General features: G+C 37.3%; 1 protein-coding gene across 4 annotated transcripts in view; it reads left to right on the top strand.

Annotated features, from left to right (window-relative positions):
• The window catches only part of LOC115219102 (MDS1 and EVI1 complex locus protein EVI1-A), a 77,315-nt gene that overhangs the window by 29,695 nt on the left and 22,602 nt on the right, over positions 1-25,018 (top strand). Inside the window, exons 1-2 of one of the 4 annotated variants that reach the window (XM_036508897.1) lie at positions 11,337-11,353; positions 22,709-22,767. The exons of 1 other annotated variant lie outside the window; for it this stretch is intronic. In XM_036508897.1, coding sequence (XP_036364790.1) covers positions 22,736-22,767 — 32 coding nt within the window. In that variant the 5' untranslated portion in view covers positions 11,337-11,353; positions 22,709-22,735. Of the gene's footprint in view, positions 1-11,336; positions 11,354-20,181; positions 20,237-22,708; positions 22,768-25,018 lie in introns of those variants that run through there. 2 more of the 4 variants (XM_029789176.2, XM_036508899.1) reach the window with 2 other exon arrangements.

The raw sequence follows: 25,018 nt of genomic DNA, 5'->3' as shown, positions 1-25,018 counted from the left end.
GAAGCTTTCATAAATTTAAAAGATCACAAACCTAATTTTAGTTATAAGCCCACCTGTAAACTTATAAAGCCAGTGAGGACTGAAATGGGTTTAGTAGCCACAGAATACTAAGAAATATTAATAGTCACATTAGGAAGACTACTAACCTACAACAATGGGCAAATAGCATTGACTGGTTTGGGAATATAAAAGATAAGCACCGAGCTGTTGTAGATTTACACAATTTGATATTGAGGATAAGATAATTTAGTTCTCAAAAAATATGTCGTTATGGACCATACAGACCCTGACTTTATCATTCATGCACAAAAAAACTCTCCTTTTCAGTAGGCGTTCAGCGTGGGTCACAACATCTGAACCAGATGATTTGTTTGGTGTATCGATGGGATCATATGACAGTGTTGATATTTGAGACATAGTAGGTCTCTTTATATTAGTTATACTAAGACCTAAGTTCCCAACTCATGACATTGTTCTATACCATGACGATGGATTAGACATATCTCACTGCTGCAACTGGCATGCACTTGATAAATTTAGGAAAAAAAATCTCATTTCTACTTTTAGCCAATTAGGCTTCAAAATTACTGAAAATCGATTTCTTAAATGCTTCCTAGGACCTAAACTTGTTCTCTTACAAGCCCTACTAGGAATCTACTGAAAATCTCACGTATATACACAAACAGATTTGTTACACACGCTCTCTCGCGCGCACACACACACACACACACACACCACACACACACACACAGTGTTTAAAAACCTTATTACAAATATCAGCAATAGGGTATCTAATCTCTCCTCACTTAAGGAAATATTCGATAAGGCAGCCCCTTCTTGTGATAACGCCCATACTATCAGCATAGATCCTCATGTCATCTACACAGAAATTTTTGGTTACCTTGGCATCATTAGTAGTTGCAGACTCTAGCAGCCACCATTTGATTTTTATAGCATAAATGATAATGGAGTTAATGCCAAAATAAACAGATTTACTGAAAGACTACTTCCTTCGAAATATTTATAACATCACAGACTATCGCTCCGCTCTCAGTTATAAGAATGAGGATTGTTGCCCAGGTCTTTTGTGGGGCTCTCGTTGGCAGCAGCTAAGATAGCAGATACTTTTACCAAGTGCACGAACCTCAGTGGCCATAAGTAGGTATTAGCGTCAAGTAGGTATAAGGCGGCGAGCTGGCAGAAACGTTAGCTCGCCGGGCGAAATGCTTTGCGGTATTTCGTCTACCGTACGTTCTGAGTTCAAATTCCGCTGAGGTCGACTTTGCCTTTCATCCTTTCGAGGTCGATAAATTAAGCACCAGTTACGCACTGGGGTCGATATAATCGACTTAATCCCCTTGTTTGTCCCCTCTGTGTTTAGCCCCTTGTGGGTAGTAAAGAAATATGTAGTAGCGTCAAGTGCTCTTTCTTTTTTTTTTTTTTTTTTTGTATAATCAAGCTACACAGTCATACGTTTTCTACAGTATTTTCTTACTTCAGATAGTATACCTTTCTGTCTGCCTCGATGTATGTATGTTATGTATGTATGTATGTATGTATGTATGTATGTATGTATGTATGTATGTATGTATGTATGTATGTATGTATGTATGTATGTATGTATGTATGTATGTATGTATGTATGTATGTTGTATGTATGTATGTATTATGTATGTATGTATGTATGTATATGTATGTATGTATGTATGTATGTATGTATGTAGTATGTATGTATGTATGTATGTATGTATGTATGTATGTATGTATGTATGTATGTATGTATGTATGTATGTATGTATGTATGTATGTATGTATGTATGTATGTATGTATGTATGTATGTATGTATGTATGTATGTATGTATGCACGTATGCACGTATGCACGTATGTACGTATGTACGTATGCACGTATGCACGTATGTATATTTGTATGTATGTATGTATGCATGCATGCATGCATGTATGTATGTATGTATGTACGTATGTAGGTATGTGTGTATGCATGCAAATGTGTATGTATATATGTATGCATGCATGTATGTATGTATATATGTATGCATGCATGTATGTATGTATGTATGTATGTATGTATGTATGTATGTATGTATGTATGTATGTATGCATGCATGCATGTATGTATGCATGCATGCATGTATGCATGCATGCATGCATGTATGTATGTATGTATGTATGTATGTATGTATGTATGTATATGTATGTATGTATATGTATGTATATGTTCTTTAGAATTTATTTCATTTTTTTCTATATGGAGAATTCAAACTGGCTTTTCTTTCAAGTAAGACGGATGCTGGACGTTTGTAGTTGTTTGAATCGGTTGATACATGTATATATACATGTTTGTGCTCATGGGTGAATATGTGTGGTAGATATGTGTTTCACTTCAGTATACAAATCTCTCTGCTATACACTCTTTAGACTTTAGTATACAAGTATTTTTGTTTCATTCTTATATGTGTGGATCATACATTTCATATGTATGTGAAGATATGTGCGTATGTCTGGCCCAGGAAATTCACATGGAGTCCCTGAAGCGTTTCACATATTTTCCATTTGTTTAGCATGGAAAATTCACATGACGAATCGCTGGAACGTTTTGTAAATTTTAAATCTACCAGATTGATCGGATTTGGAGAACAGACTAATTTGGCTTGTTCTTTTTTTGTAGAGCCCCAGTTTTACTAAATGTTGATGCAAATCCGTTATACAGCCCAGAACGCCTATGATAATGTGTAAGAATGAGAATGTCTAGGTATAAGTTCTGCAAGCTTCTTATTACTTCTCCATAAACGTTTTCTTTTCCTAAAGTTCTTGATATAACATTCAGATCAACTTGGCAACTAAACTCAACTACAGAGCATATCATATGCTTTCTGTCCTGTAGAACAATATCTGGCCCATTGCGAATACACCAGATTGTTGTTCTTATTGGGCTGTTCCATGACTATTCTTCTTTATATAAGTGTAAATGCATTCCAATTCTGTTATGCCTTTGTTATGACCGTCAGAGCAGTCCTTCCATATAGCATTGTCTTTGCGATAATATCATGTCTCATGAGAAGGTAATATCTTACAGATATTTTTTTATACTGCTAATAATTTGGGCGATATCCTTCACACTGGTATAGCATAATCGACGTTTTCTATCACAGCATGAAGGTCTAGAGACATTTCTATTCTCTTGTTCATCGGGTACCTAGCTGCAATCTCCTGTTCCTAGAGAGTAAAGGCAGAGCCTTCTTTGACGCAGCTCCAGGAAAGACCACTACTTTTGTCAATGTTGCTGGTGTTATCTAGCTTGTGGGATATGCACTCATGCATCATCTGCTGGAACAATGAGTAGTTCGCCTCCAAATCTCTGTCCAGATAGGTCCGTCCAGCGAGCTTAGGTTTGCATGGAACATCTATACACTCAGCATGTCCAAACTACCACATTCCACCATTACACAATATATCCTCAGAGGTAAACTCCACAACAAACTATTATCTGACTACTACGTTACCCTTCCACATATCATGTCTTCACTATACCACTATCACACAACATATACTCACAACCACATCACCATATAACTTCGCTGTCACACTATACCAGTACGCAACATGACTTCGCTATCACCCCATACAATCATGGAAAATGTCCTTACCATTGCACCACACCACCACACAACATCACCTCACAATGAGCCTACCACCCAGACTTATCCTCACCATCACACCATTGTAGCAATGGGGTAGAAAGGGCTCCTTAGCCGTAGTGAAGGCAATCTATCTAGGGAGATAACCTTACAATAAATCACTGGGTCCGTAGCTTAGAAATACTGGGTTGACGTCCAGCAGGAACAGCTTTGTTTCATGGAGGAGGAAAGATCTTCTTTAGTGCTTGGTTGTACAATGCTTTCCAATGTGTGTAGTAGTGGCGCGCGCACACATTATTAGCCATTTGAAAAGACTATGAAAGTCTCGACCACGGTCGAACAATGATGATGATGTAGCAACCACAATTTGAAAGTGTGCAGATTGTTCTCCAACTTGTGGGTTACTTTTTATTATTCCATCTGTTACAAAGATCAATCATACATATCAATTGTATGATTGATCGGGTGGCAGTTCTTAGTGTAGTAGATCAGGTGATCAATAATAGCAACTATAATGATATCATCACTAACAACAACAATTGCTGTGCCTTTCTTCTGTAACGGCGCCATTCCTACAAAGATATGAGTCAAAGTCACATTGTCAACCTCTATCAATATGTTTGTTTATATGTCTCGCTTACATAGACAATCAGCAATGCAGAAAAAGAAGTCTTATAATCGCATGCATCCAATTCGTAGCATCGCTGTGTCATATATGTTTTGCAAAAAGAAACATTATATAAGTGTATGAGAGTTTCTGTGTGAGACAGGAAGGATATTATAGTAATATTTTGTGACTTAAATTTCCATTACTTTAAGTTTGATAGACATAAATGCACACCTGAGAAGCGTCTACGAGCCTTAGAAAAGAGATTGTCCCTGGATAATGTACAAAGGTTGTTCCTTTGAGTCAACTATGCTGCAAGCCTGTTGTAGTTGTAGCATTAATGTATAGCAGACATTTCTGATGCAATACATATGAACACTCGTCCTTTCATTCATTACAAATTTCAGTCGGTTTTCAGTAACCTTCCAGCAAAAGAGATAAAAATGTTTAATGCCTTAAAAGTAGATAATAGAGATGCTATAGTCGAAGATCAAACACTGCCAGCAAGACTTGATAATCCTAGAGGCACACATACACATAAGTCTGTGTGCGCGCATCTGTATGTGTGCATATACATATAAATATATGTATGTGCATATGCATGTATGTATGTATACATGTATGTATGTATGTATGTATGTATGTATGTATGTATGTATGTATGTATGTATGTATGTATGTAAGTTGTATGTATGTATGTATGTATGTATGTATGTATGTATGTATGTATGTGCCTGTGGCACGTAAAAAGCACCCACTACACTCTCGGAGTGGTTGGCGTTAGGAAGGGCATCCAGCTGTAGAAACACTGCCAGATAAGACTGGAGCCTGGTGCAGCCTTCTGGCTTCCCAGATCCCGGTCGACCCGTCCAACCCATGCTAGCATGGAGAACGGACGTTAAACGGTGATAATGATGATGATGATGATGATGATGATGATGATGTCTTCAGCTGTTGTGCCACAGAATAATAGTTATATGCTTTCACTCTAATTCAGGAGTTTCACTCATAATATCCTTTTCTACTCTAGGCACAGGGCCCGAAATTTTGGGAGAGGGGGGAGCAATCGAAATGAAAAGCATGAATTTTGTTTTATATGTAGGTGTGAATGTGGGATATGTATATGCAAGTATGTGTGTGCACATGCTCGCAAATATGATATTAAAAACACGACTATTTTCAATTTTCTTCTATTTTCATTTATTTTCATTAAGGTTTTGTTTTGTGTTGTTTTGGGGATCTACGTATCCAGACTCCAGACCCTTGTAGCTTATTTGGACACGAACTACAAGAGTCTATCACGCAGATACGAAAACAAACCAATAAAAGTGATCAAATTAGTGCGTGTGTACGTACACATACAGACAGACAGGCAGGCAGGTAAGCAGGCAGACAGACAGGCAGTCAGGCAGACAGACAGACAGGCAGGCAGTCAGACAGACAGAAGGTAGATAGATAGATAGATAGATAGATAGATAGATAGATAGATAGATAGATAGATAGATAGATATCCCATTCATAACGATAGTTATGAACTTTTTATAATTTTCCATAAAATAACTGCCTTTCCCAAGCCCACCGAATATCTATGAAAGTAGAATAACCCAAACGATTGTGGGATATGTATGTACAAGAAAGCTTGAGGCGACAGGTTCGTTAGCATGCCGGGCATAATGCTTAGCGGCATTTCGTTTGTCTTTACGTTCTGAATTCAAAGTTCCGCCGAAGTCAACTTTGCCTTTCAGTTGAGCACCGGGGTTGGTGTAATCGATTTACCCACTCCTTGAAATTTCTGTCCTTGTGCCAAAATTTGAAATCACTATAATAAGAAAGCTTAAATTCTAACGAATTACTTATAAATAGGTCTACATTTATATATTGTGCCCTTTTTATTATGTCACACACACACACACACACACACACACACACACACACACCACACACACACACACACTACACCATCGTGCTTCCACGGGTGTTCACTGAGCTTTCCAAATGATGCCGAAGCTGACTAGGTTTAGTAAGCCCCTTTGAGATGTTGTCATTAGAATTTTTTCTACCCAAATACGTTAACTCTTTCACGACACTTAAAGGACATCAAAACCATTATAGGTCCTCGTTCTGGCAAAAGGTACGAGCTGATTCATGACTTCATTTTTCTGATTTAAAGGTCAAATGCTGTGGTCACACATTCAAAATGACGCGCAATTATCTGGATCGTCCAGGAAATGAGCCGTTATAACTGTATCATCAAGGAAAATAAATTCAAGAATATATATTTACAGCACTTCCTAATGTAATTTAGCTCAGGTTCAACATTTCATCATCCACTCTTGTATGAATAATCACTCGACTCGTAAGCTAGTTTACTATATTTTCAAAACGGTGAGACAACAAAAGAAAGAAAGAGACCTCGATATTATGTAAATAGAGGAATTTATTTGTAAATGTAATATATGACAATTATTCGGTAGCCATGATAAAACTCCGAGTTTCGGATGCCAAGGTGGAAATCCACGCCGCCATCTCTTCAGTTATTCGGTCATCGGAAAAATGCATTTTTCATAGCATTTTTCCGATGGCCGAATAACTGAAGAGATGGCAGCGTGGATTTCCACCTCGGCATCCGAAACTCGGAGTTTTATCATGGCTATCGAATAATTGTCACATATTATATATATATATATATATATATATATATATATATATATATATATATATATATATATCACCGTGATCACCGTGACCGCCCAGGCTATCAGATGTTGCTACACATCGCTGGTCACAATGCGCTTCGCATTGTTTTAGCCTTCAAATGACGCCACCCCGCTGGCTAAGCGAGCAGGCCAGCAGAAGAATGAGTGAGAGAAGGTTGTGGCGAAAGGGTACAGCAGGGACCGCCACCACCCCTGCCGGAGCCTCGTGGATCTTTTAGGTGTTTTCGCTCAATAAACACTCACAACGCCCAGTCTGGGAAACGAAACCACGATCCTATGACCGCGAGTCCACACACAGACATATATATATATATATATACTTATATATATAATCAAAATAAGCAACAAGGATATCCAAGGTAGTGTAGTACAATCGTTTCATGCTACTTCGTTTTATTAAGCACTAAGTATTACATCAGTTTTAAAATGTTGAGCAATCTTCAGCCACATATAGAATTTTTTAATTAAACGGACAATGCACATTTTTATACTTATTTCATTGTATATATATCCATATATATGTATATAAAATTAATATAAACAACAGCTTACAATGTTTCACCAAAAAGGAGAATTCTAATTGTCACTAAATGTGACTAGGGTGTTTAGGAAACACCTACATTGCTAGAAATAAGAGCTAAATACTTCTAATGCTGTAGTTAACGTACATGAATAAAAACATATACAATAGCAGGGACAATAATCGTCCAAAAAGTGGCGATCGAGAATTTTTAATACTGACGTCAGTTTTGGCAATTTCCGAGCAGGGTTAACTAATGAAGTGTTTCCTAACACCCTAGTCATGTCTGTCTCTCTGTGTGTGTGTGTGTGTGTGTGTGTGTGTGTGTGTGGTGTGTGTGTGTGTGTGTGTGTGTGTGTGTGTGTGTGCGTGCGTGTGTGTGTGTGTGTACAGTAGATGACATTAATATCATAGTTAAGAGTAACTCTAGTAACGGTAATGTAGAAACTGAGAGGAACATAATGGAGAGTATCCAGCAAGTAGCTAACTCCATCCACCAAAGTATCACGGTAACAATAGATTACCCCCACTAGGCACCTCAAAAATATACTCCCGTCCTTGATACTGAACTTTGGTTAGAGACTGTGAACAACAAGAGTGCAAATCCTCCACTCCTATTACATGAAAACCATAGCTTCGAAATATGTTGTTCACAAGAACTCAGCTTTGTCATACAACATGAAAGTTAACATACTGATAGCAGATTTAGTTAGGATAAGGAGCAATGTGTTCCCACTATGTAAAGCTTATGAAACGAAGAAACATGTACAGGACTTCATGCACCGCATACAATTCTCTGGATATGATCAGAAAGATAGGGTTCGAGTATACAGGAGTGCTAGAAAGAAGTTAGATAACATTATATGTAATGAAAAAAATTTACTTGGCCTAGATATAGAAGCAAAGACTGGAATAGGATACAAAGAGCTTGTGACAAAGCAAACAGGGTGAACACGTAGTATAAAACAGACAAATATCAAGGAGTGATGTTTGTAGAGGCTACAGCCCATGGAGAACTTGCCCGTAGATTTAGGAAAACTCTGAAGGAGACCAAGCTCAACATTAAGATTGTTGAAAAGCTAAGGAACTCCATCAGGTCACAACTATGTAGGACGTACCCCTTTGAGAATACCATATGCACCAATGATAACTGCATGGTATGTAGGATTAGCACTGGCATTAACTGTAGAACTAGAAATGTACTCTACAGCTTAAAATGCATAAAAGTTGCTTGGGAGACATCTAGGAGCATTGCGGAAAGACTAATTGAACATTTGAGACAATATGACGACAAAAAAAAACAGTCTTCCATACTCTACCAACATGCCAAGGACCAGCATGGAGGCAACCTGGGACAACTTGACATCTGCATTTTATCCGAAGGGCCCAACACTCAGACAAATACAGGAGTGCGTCCTCATAAATGAAACATCTCCAGTACTAAATAGGAAATATACGCAGCAGATAATCATACTCCCACATCTACAGTTTATATTTATATACAGGTAGGATAGTTAGTGTCGGCTGTTATGTAGATGTGTGTGTTTGTGTGTGTGTGTGTGTGTGTGTGTGTGTGTTGTGTGTGTGTGTGTATGCGCATCTATGTAGGCAAATGGATATGAAAGTAAACAGATAGACACACTGACGGATAGGTACATAGGTAATATGAACATATAAGCACACGTACACACACGTACGCAAATGAAGACTGAAACACATGAACATATGCACACACACACTTCACACTAGGACACAGAGGTACACACACACATGCAAACACACACACGCACATAAAAACACACAAACATGAACACACAAACACACAAACACGTGACTATGCAGAATACATACAAATTTACACACATACATACATATATACATGCGCACACACACTGACCCACACACTTGCGCACAAACAAAAAGAACGCAGCTTGAATAACGGACAGGGTCAACAACTATTCAAAAGGTCGCAAGACGCAATGAAAATTTTAGAAAAATTATTAAGTAAATGAGTGGAAATTTTACCGGTGAGTGTGTTAAATAATAAGGCACTAAATATATACTTTAAAAAAGTATATATTAGCAGTAGAAGAAGTATGAATACCGAGAGGTGACATTTATCACCACTTAAACGTGGATGTTCTGTTGGAACAAATTATTCAGCGGTAGATACCATGGTTTTTGGTGCAAAATGCACTTTTGTTTATGTCGCTGACGAAGAGATGAATTACGTGATTTAGTCGAAATCCGGTGGTTTCAGCGTTGGAGGTGGAGGGTGTTTGTCTCCCCCCTCTAGTGATATAAACAAGAATACATTTTGTATCAAAAGCCTATATGAGAATTTCTCTCATAGTATCTACTGCAGTATAACTTGTTCTAACAGAACATCTATGCTTAAGTGGGAATAAATATTACATCTCGGTTTTATTACTGCTCCTGTCGCTAATATACACACACATATATATATATATATATATTATATATATATATATATATATATTATATATATATATATATATAGATATATATATATATATATATTTATTTATATATATATTAGCGACACCGCGTGTGTACCGTTGGCGATTTTTTTCCTCTGTCTTCCCTTCTCTGGATCTTTCCTTCTCCTGTTTCCGACGAAGAGCTCCACTCAAAACGAAACGTTAAACCCTCCTTCTTTCCTTCTTCCTGAGTGTCCAATAATACTATATTTGTTCCACGTCCTCGCGTTGTTGTGTTTTTTTTTTGTGCTTTCATGTTGGATTAACTATATATATATATATATATTATATATATATATATATATATATATATATATAGTTAGCCACTGTCTAACCGCAAAAACAGCGCCTGTTCTGGCACTATTATTCTATATACCGTTGGTTGAAAAGTGAATTGCTGCTATCTCTAGCAGTCGAGTGTCCATCGCTGACAAGACAGGGGAAGGTCGAAATCACGTGACCTGGTGTTCTCAGCGCGGTCAATACCAGCACATAACCACAATAAACTACCAACAAACACTACATTACTCTACCAGACAACCACTCCACATCACCCGCATTCTCACCAACACCATCTGTACTACACCGGCACTACCTTCATTTATACCCCACACTACGCTACACTACCCCACCACACTACATTCCTACAACACCATTGTGTCTTTGTACATTAGTATACAGATGTATGTACACCCTTGGGTTATGAAATAAAAGAAAAGATTTAACCATCAACTATTCTTGGTTACGAGTTCAATAGCAGCTACATATGTTATTTTCTAAAGTTTTGGCTAAGAGTGGCGATGCAGTGTAATGGAAGAAGACTTAAGAAGTATTACTTAAACTCTCCATGCGCCTAGTTGTCAGAAGTAACAGGTATCAGATCTTCAGATCTTGAGCACGTTTGCCACCTGTAGACAGGCATTGTTTCGGGACATATCGTACATAACTGTCTCTCATTATCCGATTAATGCCGCTAAATGCTGAGATAAACACTGTTTTGGAGAGAACCCCGTTGGGAGGCAACCTAGGACACGTGGAAGGAGAATTTAACATTCTCCCTCGGTTATTGTATAGCAATGAGGTTAACATAGATTTCCGTATATTAATGAAGTTAAAGTTATTTCTAAATATTCCTTTTCATGATTCTGACAAATACCAAGACGGAGTAGGAGTTATATTTTGTTTACCGATGTTTGCTTCTGTCTTGTGACTTTGCCAACAGATGGATTGTTTTTCAAAACGAAATTTATCCTGCTAGATGCTAGTTGCTGGTTGTTGGTTGATGGACGACGGTTGGTAGTTGATGATTAACTAATAGCTGATGGTTGATGGTTAATGGTTGATACAAGAGTAAGGCAAGACTTTAAATTAAATTTTCGCAGTAATTTCCCATGCATTTTAAACAAGAATCAGTTATAAATAATTTGCATTAGCAAAGGTGTAATTTTAGTTTTCGAAAACTTTTTGTCTCATGACATGGATGATGTTAATTCCCACTCCATTATGAATCTTATGTTCGGAATTAAAAGATCGTGTTTTACTCTCTCTCTCTCTCTCTCTCTCTCTCTCTCTCTCTCTCTCTCTCTCTCTCTCTCTCTCTCTCTCTCTCTCTTCTCTCTCTCTCACACACACTTTCTCTCTCTCTCTTTCTCTCTCTCTCTCTTTCTCTCTCTCTCTCTTCTCTCTCCTCTCTCTCTCTCTCTCTTTCTCTCTCTCTCTCTCACTTATTCACTCACACATACACACACACGCAGACACATAGAGAGAGAGAGAAAGAATCGAGACATGCGCAAATACTTGTCTCTGTATGTATATGTGTTAGTGTGCTTGTGCGTGTGTATGTGTGCATGAATGTGAGTGTGTGCATTAACCAAATGGTTACAAAAGTTCCCTTCGCGGCTATAATATCCTAGGTTGCCTCCCACGGCGTAGCATCTTATGCAAGAGTCATTCTCTATCATCTCGAACCTGTAAGTGAAATGGGAAACTGGGTAAAAAGAAATTGTATGGAATCCCATCAAATGGATTGTACTCCAAATGGAAAATCCTTTTCAGACACAATGCCATACTATTTCTATCTGTTCCCTTAAGCTAATTCTCTGGTAGAATCACGTGCAGATGGATGGATGGATGGATGGATGGATGGATGGATGGATGGATGGATGGGAGGATGGATGGATGGATGGATGGATGGATGGATGGATGGATGGATGGATGGATGGATGGATGGATGGATGGATGGATGGATGGATGGATGGATGATGCAAATTTCTTCACTTTTTTATCTATTAGAATTTTTCGAGAAGAAAGGAGCTGAAATTTGGTTAACGACAATTGTTACATATTGAATTTAGGGAAGTTTTGAATTATATTTTTTTACTTTTCCATTCGTAGATTGTATCTATAAAGTGCGCGTTAGCCGATTTCTTTGCTTGAAAATCCTAGTTTTTCTACATTGTTCCTTAGACATGTACTAACAAGTGCATCAATGGTTATTGGCATAAATGTGAATTTATAATCAAAGCAGAGAGGTGGTAGATTTCGAAGCACTTGTCCATAAAGATTTTCGTCGCTGATTTTAGAAGAGATATTTACGCCTGCAGGGCTGCTAACCTATATGAGTATACATGATTTTTCTTTTCTGTCGCAAGTAATTATATCAGGCTTGTTATTGCTGGCACTTGGTAGGCATTTCAGCTGGAATGTGCCACTAATATTCTTCTGTTGACTTAATAGCTGGAACGGATCTTTTCGGTTTGAACGGCAGTTTTTAACATAATTTCTAGGTAACTAAAAAATTTTAAACTTCGTATACTGGTAGAATGTGTTTATAAAACATCTTTTTCTCTTGGCTTTATTGAGAAAATTTTATAGTTTGCAAGATATTTGTTGTTGTTTTTTTCTTCAATTTCTGCAATTTCAACCAATTAGTGACGTCTATTGAGCTAAAAAGCATTCTGTGCCGTATGAATATGTCCCTCGTTTAAGAAACAGATTGGGTTTATTTACATTTGTGAAGAAAAAAAGATACCCTTCCCTCCACCCCTAACCCTAACTAACCCTAACCCTAAAACAGATTGAAATGCAATAGATCGATACTAGGGTCAAAACTATGGGTGACAATTTCATATGACACCGCTAGAAAAAACTGCCGTTCAAACCGAAAAGATCCGCTGGGACATAAGGGAATAACAACACGAATAATACTGAACTTGAATTTCTTCAAGATGAAAAGAAGCTGATTTACAAAAAAATTGGTGTTCAGTGCCACTGTATCCCAAACAAACATGAAGAATGTTTTGCAGCCGAGACATATATAAAAGACAAAAGAATTTCAAATATGTTTATTAATGTCACTGCTTGACATCCTGTTTCTCCAGTTTACATCCAGCTCATTTGCCCTCTGTACTTTTACTTCCATTATCATAAATTTAGTCCGCATTTTTTTTTCTAGTCTAAAGGTGTTAGAGGGTGATCCGAATTTGATTCGCTGGCCGAAAGTAGTACAGAAACAGTAACGTGGTTACTCTGATTTTACAAATATGAGCAAGTCGTGAGGGAAAAATCCCTGGGGTATGAGCCCATGAATTAAGACACAGGCATAGAAATGCACATTTATTAATACACACGTCGCTCACGCACGCACGCACATACATGTATACACAAGCACATGCATATATACATACATTCATACATACATCTACATATATACATACATCCATGCATACATGCATACATACATAAACACATATATACTCATATACAAGCGTACATAAATGCATATACGTACATATTTTCAGTATGTGTGTATATGTGTATACATATATATATATATATATATATATACACGCACACACACATACATACACACACACACACGCACGCACACAATCTCTCTCTCTCTCTCTCTGTCTCTCTCCCTATATATATATATATATATATAATATTAGGGAGTATAACTTCAAACTTGCAGGGAAAAATTCAATTTAGTATTAAATCAAATTTCACAATATAAATATATAAAATATAAATTAGAGATAAAACCACTATTATGCAATTCAAACAATGAGAGACATAAAGCAAAACATAAATAATAAATAAAATATAGTTTTATAAAACATATAACTAGATCACAAAAAGTATAAAAGTGAATAATCAATATATAAGTAAAAAAAAAAACTACGTACGTTTTATGGCTATAATTAAATTCGAATTACAATTAAATTTAAATTTAATTGAAATGAATTCAATTTTAAATTATAGTCAATCTTCAGGTTAAGTATAATAGAGATCTAGATTGCAATGTGACTAATATCTTAAAATTTACGTTCAGATATAATAATTATAAACTACAAATAATTAAATAAATGTACATATCTAAATTATCATTAACAGATAAAAAAAATTATAAATTCATATTTAACAATCAATAGTTATATAGAGTACAATAATATTTCTTAAATCATCAAAGTTTACATATCTCTCAAAAAGCGTATCATTAACTAAAAAATTTCTTATTAAGCGTTTATAAAAACTCGTGGAATTACGTTGTTTACAGAAATGGAACAAACAGATGGAAATATACATTTTTTTCAATGAAAACTACGAATATATTTTAGTTTTAATAGATAAAGAGAATAAAGTCACTAATAGAGTATAGAATCACTATACACTATAATATCTTTCCCTAGAAAACTAAAATTTAGATTTAACTCCGATAAATTATACTAAAATCTCCATAAATTAAAATAATTTATATAACTACTATTTACTGTATATTCTCTAATAATCTTATACAAATTTATTTATTTCATATATATAAATATGGTTATAAATACCAATGCATGATCACAAACAACTAAAAAAGCAAAGTAATGAAAACAGGTCCTAACACCAAATACAGAATGTGCAACCAGCACAATGAGACAATTGACCACATCATCTCTGGCTCTCTAGTCCTTGCAAAATCTGAATATATATATATATATATATCACAGTCTTTGGACGAAAATTGTATGCATGTTTTGATTTGACGTTTCATGGCCGCCAAATCGAGGCTAGGATCGAGCTGAAAATTGGCAGGGATACTAAATGCGTAGTGAAAATGAGACCAGAGATGGTTAAAACTCGCAAGCTGTAAAGATATGGTTGCTATGGCAAAAATAGTGATTTTTTAAAAATATTTCAGCACTCAGAAATAGATACGTTGTAAGGGGAACAACTCAGCGGTTTCAACGATTACATTTACAAATAACGACTGTACGTAAATATCAAGATTACTTATCTGTTGCGAAATAATATGTGCATGTGCATGCGTGTGCGCATGCGTGCGTGCGTGTGTGCGTGAGTGTATGTATATGCGTGTGTGCATGTGTGTGTGTTTGTGTGTGTATGTGCGTGCATACGAGAGCGTGAGTTGGTTGTTAATTGAATCGAACATAAAGAAATTTTAAAAAAGTAGTAAAAAAAGCAATTAATAATTTTAAAAATAATTTCACCAAACCTGATAGTATAAAAGGTAGCAAAGCATGATAAAAGATAAGAGTAGAAATTAATATTATTTTTAGCATATAAGGGATCCACTAAGTGGTCTCTCTTCTTGTCTACCTATATAAAAGAGGAAAAAACTTGACACTTTGGCTTTGGTAAGGATTCAATGGCACTAGACGTGCTAGGATCGAGCTGAAAATTGGCAAGGGTACTAAATGCGTGGTGATGATCCGACCTGCGATGGTTAAAATTTGCAAGCTATAAAGATGTGGTTGCTATGGCAAAGAGAGTGAAAATTGACAAGTGTTTGTTTTTTCTCTCTAATGGTTATCACCCTTTCTTCTTCCATCTCTCTCTTTCCTCCCCTCCCTTCACATTCTCTCTATAACGACGTTTGAAGTTTCCACTATCTTTCCCTCGCCGCATTCGCTAGCGCTACCACTCTTTCCTTCACTCCCCTCTCTCTCTCTCTCTCTCTCTCTCTCTCTTTGTACGTCTGTCTTCACTTTCTCTATAACTTTCTCTCTATAACGACGTTTCACAGCTTCGCCATCTCTCTTTCACTCTTTCTCCACCACCTTTCTCACTGTACTTCTACCCCTATGTATACAGAGAGAGCGTGACAGTAGCAACAGTTTAAATATTCCCGTCTTTTAAAACGGTGACATATTATCGCCTACCACCATCGCACAATCATAACAGATATTATTAATCAGATATATTGTGTTTATATATATATGAGTGTATATAAATATATATATAATGTGTATACATATATATCTTTACATATGGGGTTGGGGGAAAATGGGATCTTTTGATCTTTTGACCTTGATCGGAAGATTTGATGTGCGTGCGTGTGTATGTGAGAGAGAGAGAGAGTGTGTGTGTGTGTGTTTGATGGGGTGTTTGAGACACACACACATAAAATCCCATAGGATCTTTGCATTATCATTTTCGATGACACCTTCAAGTTTATGGTCGTACCAATTTTTCGCTCTGTCAAGTCCAAACTTTCAGATTATTTCAGTGATTGACCAGTTAATGATATTGAAACTATAAGTCACGACTGATATGGCTAAAGTATTGATCGCTTCGATCCTGTTTTTTGCATTCAGTTCTGTCTTGAGTATTGCCCTTACCCTTCGATAACATTCTCTTCTGATCCTTTCTCTTATCACTGAATGTTTGATACCATCCCCTTCAAATATTCCTAGGTATTTGTAGCTTTACCCTGGCTGTAACTTCTTTATGATATTCTGCTGGTCAAGATTAACGTTGGATGTTTCTGTGATTTTTTTTTATAATGGTAGCTTTTGCATCTTGATGTCATCACTGAACTGTTTAACATTTGTTAGTAAGCCCTGTATTTGTTGATCATATTTTTTTAAAAGTTTTAAATCATCCATGTAAATGAGATGATTTATATTTTTTATCAAACATTTTATAGCCATATTGTACATTATCGAGCAATTTTGAGAGAGGCTTTAAGGTTAGACAAAAGAGGAGTAGTGATAGAGAGTCACCCTGGAAAATGCCACATGAAATTCTTACATCTCCAACATTGAGAGATTCATTGTCACTGTGCAAAGTCAGTGTGGTTCTGATAATCTCATACTTACAGACAAGAAGTTTCGCAGAATAGGTGCGATTTTATACATTCCCAGACATTTCTTAATCCAGCTATGTGGTAGACTATCAAAAGCTTTTATATAGTCTATCCAGGCTATCGACAAATTTCTGTGTCGTTTGTGACAATCTTCCAAGATCATCCCAGTGATGAGTCGCTGATCTTTACAATCATATGACCCACGTTTACATCCTTTTTGTTCTTTAGGGAATATGCCACCTTATATTAAAAAAACTAACGTCGGCTCCAGCTCGTATCGGAGCATTGGGTTCGTGAGTCTCCATCCAGTCTCCTCGGCAGATATTTGTGCCGAATGTGACTTTGGAATCCAAGTCGGTGGTGAAAGAGTCGTGGGCAGAATTTGCACAGGATGATCGGTGCAGGTCGAGGATGTTGAAGACGCTCCTTTCTTCTCCTGCATTTTACTTCCTCATTCTGTTGTCTGTTCTGCTCGAAGGAGCTGGCTCCATTGCGAATAGCAGTCCTCCATGGCAATCTGTTCCCATGAGGATGGCTGGATGTTAGTTTGAGCTAGGTTTCCTTTGAGATGGTCTTTAAAACGGAATTTCGAGCCTCCTCTGGGTCTTATTCCGATTGTAAGTTCTCCGTAGAGCATGATCCTCGTGAGACGAGAGGGCTCCATACGCTGGACGTGACCTACCCAACGGAGACGATGGGGAAGAATGGTGGCTTCGACGCTTGGTATTAAGGAGCAGCGAAGAACCTCATTGTTGGTAATATGATCTGCCCATCGAATATTGAGAATATGTCGTGGCTTGAATTGCTGGAAGCTTTCAAGACGCTTGAAGTCACGGTGGTACAACGTCCAAGTCTCATAAGCGTAGAGAAGAGTTGAAAGGACAATAGCACGGAAGACCATGATCTTTGTCCGGATGGTCAGTGCGTGACTGAAGAATACACGTTGGCTGAGTCTACCGAAGGCGAAGTGGGCTGCCCTAATCCAGTTCTCCAAGTCCTTTTCAACGTAGGGTTCTTCGAAAGAATACTCCCAAGCTATGAGAAGTGTTAAACTTCTAGTGGTTAGCCACACCCTAAAACTATAGGTATATTCAGTCAACACAGATGTTATGCCTTGTTATTAAGCAGGTCATGGGCCTGTAAGTTTTTGGTTCATTTGTTTCTTCATTTTTTGGAAGTAGAAATGTTACACCATTAACTAGCCAAGAGGGAATCATACTAGGTTGTTGCAAAACATTGTTGTATGGTTTAGTTAGTAGTTCATGGCTCTCTGAGAAGGCATTCAACAGGAAGTTAGGAATTTTATCCTTTCCTAAAGACTTCCATTTGCTTGAGTTCCTGTTTTGTTTTGTTTTTTTGCTTCGTTTATGATACGTATTTTCATATCCGTTTATGTATGTCCTGTAAATTTCATGTAGTTGTGTAAACATTGGGGTGTATGTGTAGTCTTTTACATTCAAGTGTATGCGTAATTAATCAATTTATGTACTTACTGTTTCTTCCATTTAAATTTTATAATTTGTAAACATTCGGATGTTGATTTCTCACGTGTGTTTCGCTCATCTTTCACTGAGATATCGTGCTTAGGAGAAACTGTTCTTTGTATGGCAGTAAAATTTCGTTTTTGTGATTATTTTCGTTAACAGGCCGTTACCTTCAAATCTTCAACAGGTTTCTTTATCCCATTCCACCAATGTTATTAGATTAGATTTGTTTTTGAATGAAAAGCCCGGTGTAGCACATCCATGTTATTCCGCTGTAGCACATCCATGTTGTTATTATTGTTGTTGTTATTATTATTGAGTGTGAGAGCAGTGCATGCCATCAAAGTGACACTGGGGTAAAAATACGAAGCCCAGTATACCCATCATGACTACCAGTCTGATAAGGGTACACCAGGCACATGCATCACAACCATATGTGCGCAACATGGTGATCTCATATCAAGATAAACAGCACATGGGGCTCAGTTAGAATTTATTGGTTGAACGATATTTCAACAGTAAGTCTGTCTTGGTCAATTTCAAAATAAGAAGTGATAAAAATTAAAAATTACAGAAATTTAAATGTAAAGTATGAACGAGAGCAACCAGCATCCATACGTTGATGGAATGACATCATCAGTCATTAAGTTTCAATCTTATAACAGGCGCAAAGAAAAAAATGACAAAAAAAAAAGACAGATAAAATGAAGACAGAAGAAAGACAGAAAAAAAGAAAAAGAAGAATATTTACTCAAAAAGTTGTGTATATATTTGATGATATTCTCCTGTCATCTGTCATTCCTCCAGGGCGTGATATTAATAACCCGCAAACGAATTTCTCCTCATGCATTCTGAGAAGTGAAAGTGAAGTAGATTCAGAATATTTTCTGAGAATATGCATTTTCAAGTCTTTCTCAAAATTGCAGCCGTTTGAAACGAAATGTTCGGCATGTTCCATCGAACTACTGCTATTGTGCCTGAGGTCGAATATGTTCCCATTAAACCTTTTGTTTAATTGTGTTCCGTGCATTCTGCCGCGTACACCAAATGGGAATCTCTACATGTCCAACCTTAGTGCCCAATGGACAATACTTGCCATATTGTCATGTCTCTTATATTCCTTCTGAGCTAGTGGCGTACACTGACTGGTAATATACCATACGGTTTCCTCATTTTATCCACAAACTCTGCACTTTCTGATGTCTTGCTGTTCTGTATTTGATGTAATTGGTTCTTAATGCTTGCTCTTGGACAGCACAGATTAGAGCGTCCATTTCTGGTTTTAAATCACTTTTACTAATCCATGGCCATCATTTTTCTCTGTCTGTCTTATCTTCAACATCCCTAAGAAATTGTCCATACATTCTTTTCTTTATCCACCAATTTTCACTTCCATTCATTCTCAAGTGCTTGTACAGAGCTTTATTTTTGTAATCTCCCATCCTACACAAGACTGATCGTTCTTACTTGCAATAATAGTGGTTCTGTGGAATTTTTTACATTTTATGCTATGTTATTTTATTATTAATATTATTATTATTATTATTATTATTATTATTATTATTATTATTATTATTATTATTATTACCTTTGCACAGCTTCTAACGCTGGAGGTGTACTACAGTGTCAGCTGTTCGCTACCAATGAACTAAGGTAACACCTCGTCTTTTTCGAGCACCATCTGGAGTATTCGATCGGTTTCAGCAGTACTGTTTTCTATAAGTACTCCACCCTTATTGCAGCCCCAATTTGTTCCATGTACCTCTCAACAACTGCTTAACCTCTCAAGCAAACCTGCCGTATCTATCGACTTTTCTTTCTTCCTTATCGCATGCCTTGTTGTCAGCTGGGCATGCTATATTTATGATCCAGCATAGCTTGCTTTCTTTATCAATTAAGACTATGTCTGGCTTCTTATTCTCTATCTCATAGTCGCACTGAATCATAAAATCCCACAGGGTCTTTGCATTATCATTTTCGATGACGCCTTCGGGTTTGTAGTCGTACCAAGTTTTTGCTCTGTCAAGTCCATACTTGTTGCAAAGTGTCAAATAGACAAGCCTTGCTGCATTGTCGCGACGTCTCTTATATTCCTTCTTGGTTAGTGACCTACATTGACTGGTAATATACCACACGGTTTCACCATTTTGTCCACAGATTCTGCACTTATCACTTTCTGATGCAGCACAGATTAGAGTCTCCGTTTCCGGTTTTAAATCACTTTTAGTCATCCACAGCAATCTTTTTTCTCTGTCTTCAACATCCCTATGAAATTGTCCATGCATTCTTTTCTTTACCCACCTATTCTCAGTTTCATTCGTTTTCAATTGCTTGTACAGTGCTTTATTTTTGCCATCATTCATCCTACAGAATGCTGTGGAATTTTTTACATACCATGCTATGTTGTTTTCTTCTGCTCTAATGCTGTGTTCGCATCCAATAAGTCCTCTTACCCTCTTTTGTTTTTGGTATATACAGTTTGTCTGTGTCACTTTTTGGGTGGAGTGTCCCATATCTAGTTAGCAACTTCCTTGTCTTTCTGTCTAAGCTGTTTATTTCGTCTACTGTCCATGCGATTACTCCTGCTCCATATCTAAGGAGCGAAACCGCCCAGGTGTTGATAGCTTCGATCTTATTCCGTCTGTTTAATTTCGGCTTAAGGATCAGTCTCAGTTTACGCAAGTACTCCACCTTAAATTTTTCTCTCACCTCTTTCTCCATCAATTTATCCATTTCCAAAATTCCCTAGCACTTATAGCCCGTCTCTTCTATCTGCTTCATAACTTCCCCCGACGGTACCGTTAGCCCGTCCATGCATTTGATTTTGCCTCTCTTCAAGACTAACACACCACACTTTCTCAGTCCGAACTCTATTCTGATATTAGCACTGAGAGTATACACCGTATCAACGAGGGAACTGACTTGGGCTTCACCTTTACCATAAAGTTCGAGGTCATCCATGAATAACAAATGGTTTACTTTTTGTTGGCAGCTTTTGAATACTTACCCAGCTTTTGCTTTCCTCAGAATCATGTGATCACCCCTTCTCCATATCCAAGGAGTAAAACCGCCCAGGTATTGGTAGCTTCAATATTATTCCGTCCGTTTAATTTCGCTTGCTGTTGTTGTTGTCATTATTATTATTATCATTTTCATTAGCATCTTCTTTCAATCCTGTTTTCATTCCTTGCCGAGTGTCTTCCTGACAGCTAGGGCTGAGAAACGTCCTGTATACATTCATAGACCATTAAAACAAGCACACCAGATTGTTAATTTACAGAGTCGTCTGATAGAGAAAAGGGGAAGACAGGGGAAAAAGGAAAAATAAAAAATAGTTGAGTAAAATATTATTATTATTATGGACAGCTACCGTGTTAATACATATTATCTTGTTTTTTGCATTGAGCTCTGTTTTCAGTATTACTCTAACTCGTCTATAGTATTCTTTTTTTATTTTCTCTTTCATTTGTGTGTTGTATCGTATCTAGTACATTGATTCCTAAGTATTTGTATGACTGGCTTTGGTCTAATTTTCTTATTTCATTTGCTTTATCTAGAATGATGTTGCTACTCTTAAATAGTTTTCCTCTTTTCAATGTTGCTTTGAAATATTATTCCAAGCCAAATTTCATGTTTATTTCTTTGGTAAATACACGAACTGTCTGTAGTAATGTTTCTAGTTGTTTATCATTTATAGCGTACAGTTTTAGGTCATCCATATATAAGAGGTGGCCGATTGTTTTGCCGTAATAGTTGTATCCACATCCAGTTCTGTTTAGCATGTCAGATAAAAGTGTGAGTGCCAAGCAGAAAAGGAGTGGAGAGAGCGTGTCTCCTTAGAATATTCCTTTGGTTTTTATGAGTCCCTCTTTTGTCTGGAGCTGTAGCATTATTTGCTACTTATTCATGAAATATTTTATATATTTTATGATTATTGGTGCTACCTTGTGCATGGCTAGTGTTTTGTAGGATCTATGTATGGTAAATACTATGAAAAGTATTTCGGTAATTAAACCAAGCAATCTTTAAACCCTTCTTTTTCCTATTGCTGTCTTCAGTTATGGCTTTATTGATCAATAGCTGATCTTTATTATTATTATTATCATTATTTTCTCTTTATTACAGGTTTTGTTGTGACACCTGAAGTCTTGCATGCGTTGCGGTCTTACTAGCTACAGCCTACGGTATCTATTGTTTTTTTCAGCTATCTAATACTTTCCTAATTATTCTGGCCGTGCCAAGGAAGCAAACCTTTTGTAACAGCTCTACTGGGCATTCTATTCCAATTTCCTTTACATTCTCTTTGATGCCTTCTGATACTATTCCCAAAGACCTAACAATTGGCACCATCTTCATCTTCTTCATTTTCCATAGTCGGGCTATTCCGTACTTAAGAGGGTTGTATTTATCTATCGTTTCGCTTTCCTTCTTGACTATTCGTGGGTCAAATGGGATTGCAACATCAACTATATAGCACATGCCGTACACTTTGTCTATCAACCACTAGGACCAGCCTGTTATGCTCTAACACTTGATCATTTTGGATTGAGAAATCCCAGAGAATTTTGCTAGTCTGTGGTTTGTGTTCATACCACGTCTTGCCACTCTGACCCCCTCTTTTCGTACAGTTTCCAATGTAGCACTTTCGCTACCTGGTCGTGTCGCCACAATCTGTGGTGGTTTTGGACAAGACTAGGGCATTCGTTCGTGATGTGGGCAATGGTTTCATCCCCTGTATTGCAGATGGGGCACAGCGAAAACACTTGCTCATTCCTCAGATTGGCCCTCCAGTTCGTGGCCAGAGCTTGGTCCTGCGCTGCCAATATAGTGCTTTCAGTCTCTTTTTTTAGGGTTCCTTTCATCAGCCAATCCCACCTATTTTTCCAGCAACTTCTTTTGTGGCTACATGGAATTGATTATGTAGTCCCATCTTGCGTAATTCTTCTTCATGTCGTTTTTGTACTTCTTCCTTTGTTTTTCCCTTTTTTTTGTCACTAGCAAGGTTTCCTTACTTTGAGCTAGGTAACTCATTAAGCACTCGAGTTCAATATGCACGCGGTCTTCCACACTTATAAGTCCCCTTCCTCCATTTGCTCTCTTCATCTATAGGCAATCAGTGTCTTCACGTGGATGAAGGGCTCTATACATCGTTAGGATCTTTATTGACTTCCTGTCTATCTCCTTTAGCTCCTCCTCTGTCCACTTCAGGATTCCAGCGCCATAAATGAACTACTGCGACGGTGCGCGAGTTTATTGCCGAAATTATGTTTCTGGCATTCAGCTTTGAAGCCAATATTTTTCTCACTTCGCCGCGAGTACTCTCTATCCTGAAGAGTGATATGAAAGGGGCATAAGTGTCGATATAAAATGGTAGTCATGAAGTTCTCAGCACTATAAGTGCAATTTCCTTACTGCTGGACGTAAATTTCAGTTTAGCCGCCAAGTGTCAACATAATGAATATTAAATAATTAGAAAAAAACACATGTGGTGAGGAAAAGACATTAATTTAATGACTAATATTGTAATTATTTCTTTTTCAAATAATTTAACTTCCATGGCCTCTATATAGTCACCTGAGATAGCAGCCAAATCTCCTTCAAATCATGTCCCACACACTTAAACACGATACTTCTAAAATTAAGGGGCTGCCCGGGCTTGGCTGGCCTAGGGCTCAAAATTGCTGCCACTGCAAGCCTACATTGTTGCCACCACTACTGCTACTACAAGTACTACAATTGCTGTTGCTACTGCAGCAGCCACTACTGCTACTGTTAGTCACAGCTCGCGGGCCCACATCCAACAACGCACCCACACACTCCGTAATCAAGAATTCCGCCGTAATCTTCGCACTAAACTACACCACTATCGCTACTACCACTACAACCCCCACGACCTTACCATTACAGCTACTGCTGCTGCTAATATTACATCAGCGAAGAGAATGCTCTGTATTCCGGCTCGCTACTCGGCTGTGTCTGGTAACCTAGTTTTATGCAGGGTAGAATGAGGGTGGCTATGAAGGCATGTGTGTGTGTGTGTGTGTGTGTTTCTATGTCTCTAAAAATGCGAATAGTTGCACCCACAGCGAGATGCTGTGTCGAAATACAAATATAGGTATTTTTGTATACATGTATGCATACATGTATGCATGTATGTATGTATGTATGTATGTATGTATGTATGTATGTATGTATGTATGTATGTATGTATGTATGCGTGTGTGTATGTATGTATGTATGTATGTATGTATGTATGTATGAATGTATGTATGTATGTATGCATGTATGTGTGTTTGTATACACACACATAGTAGTATATATATGTACACACGCATACATACATGCATAGATATATACATACATACATACGTACATACATACATACATACATACGTACATACATACATACATACATACATACATACATACATACAT

Source organism: Octopus sinensis, linkage group LG14, assembly GCF_006345805.1.
Source record: "Octopus sinensis linkage group LG14, ASM634580v1, whole genome shotgun sequence".
NCBI classification, from domain to species: domain Eukaryota; kingdom Metazoa; phylum Mollusca; class Cephalopoda; order Octopoda; family Octopodidae; genus Octopus; species Octopus sinensis.
This window is presented reverse-complemented; position numbering and strand designations above follow the sequence as displayed.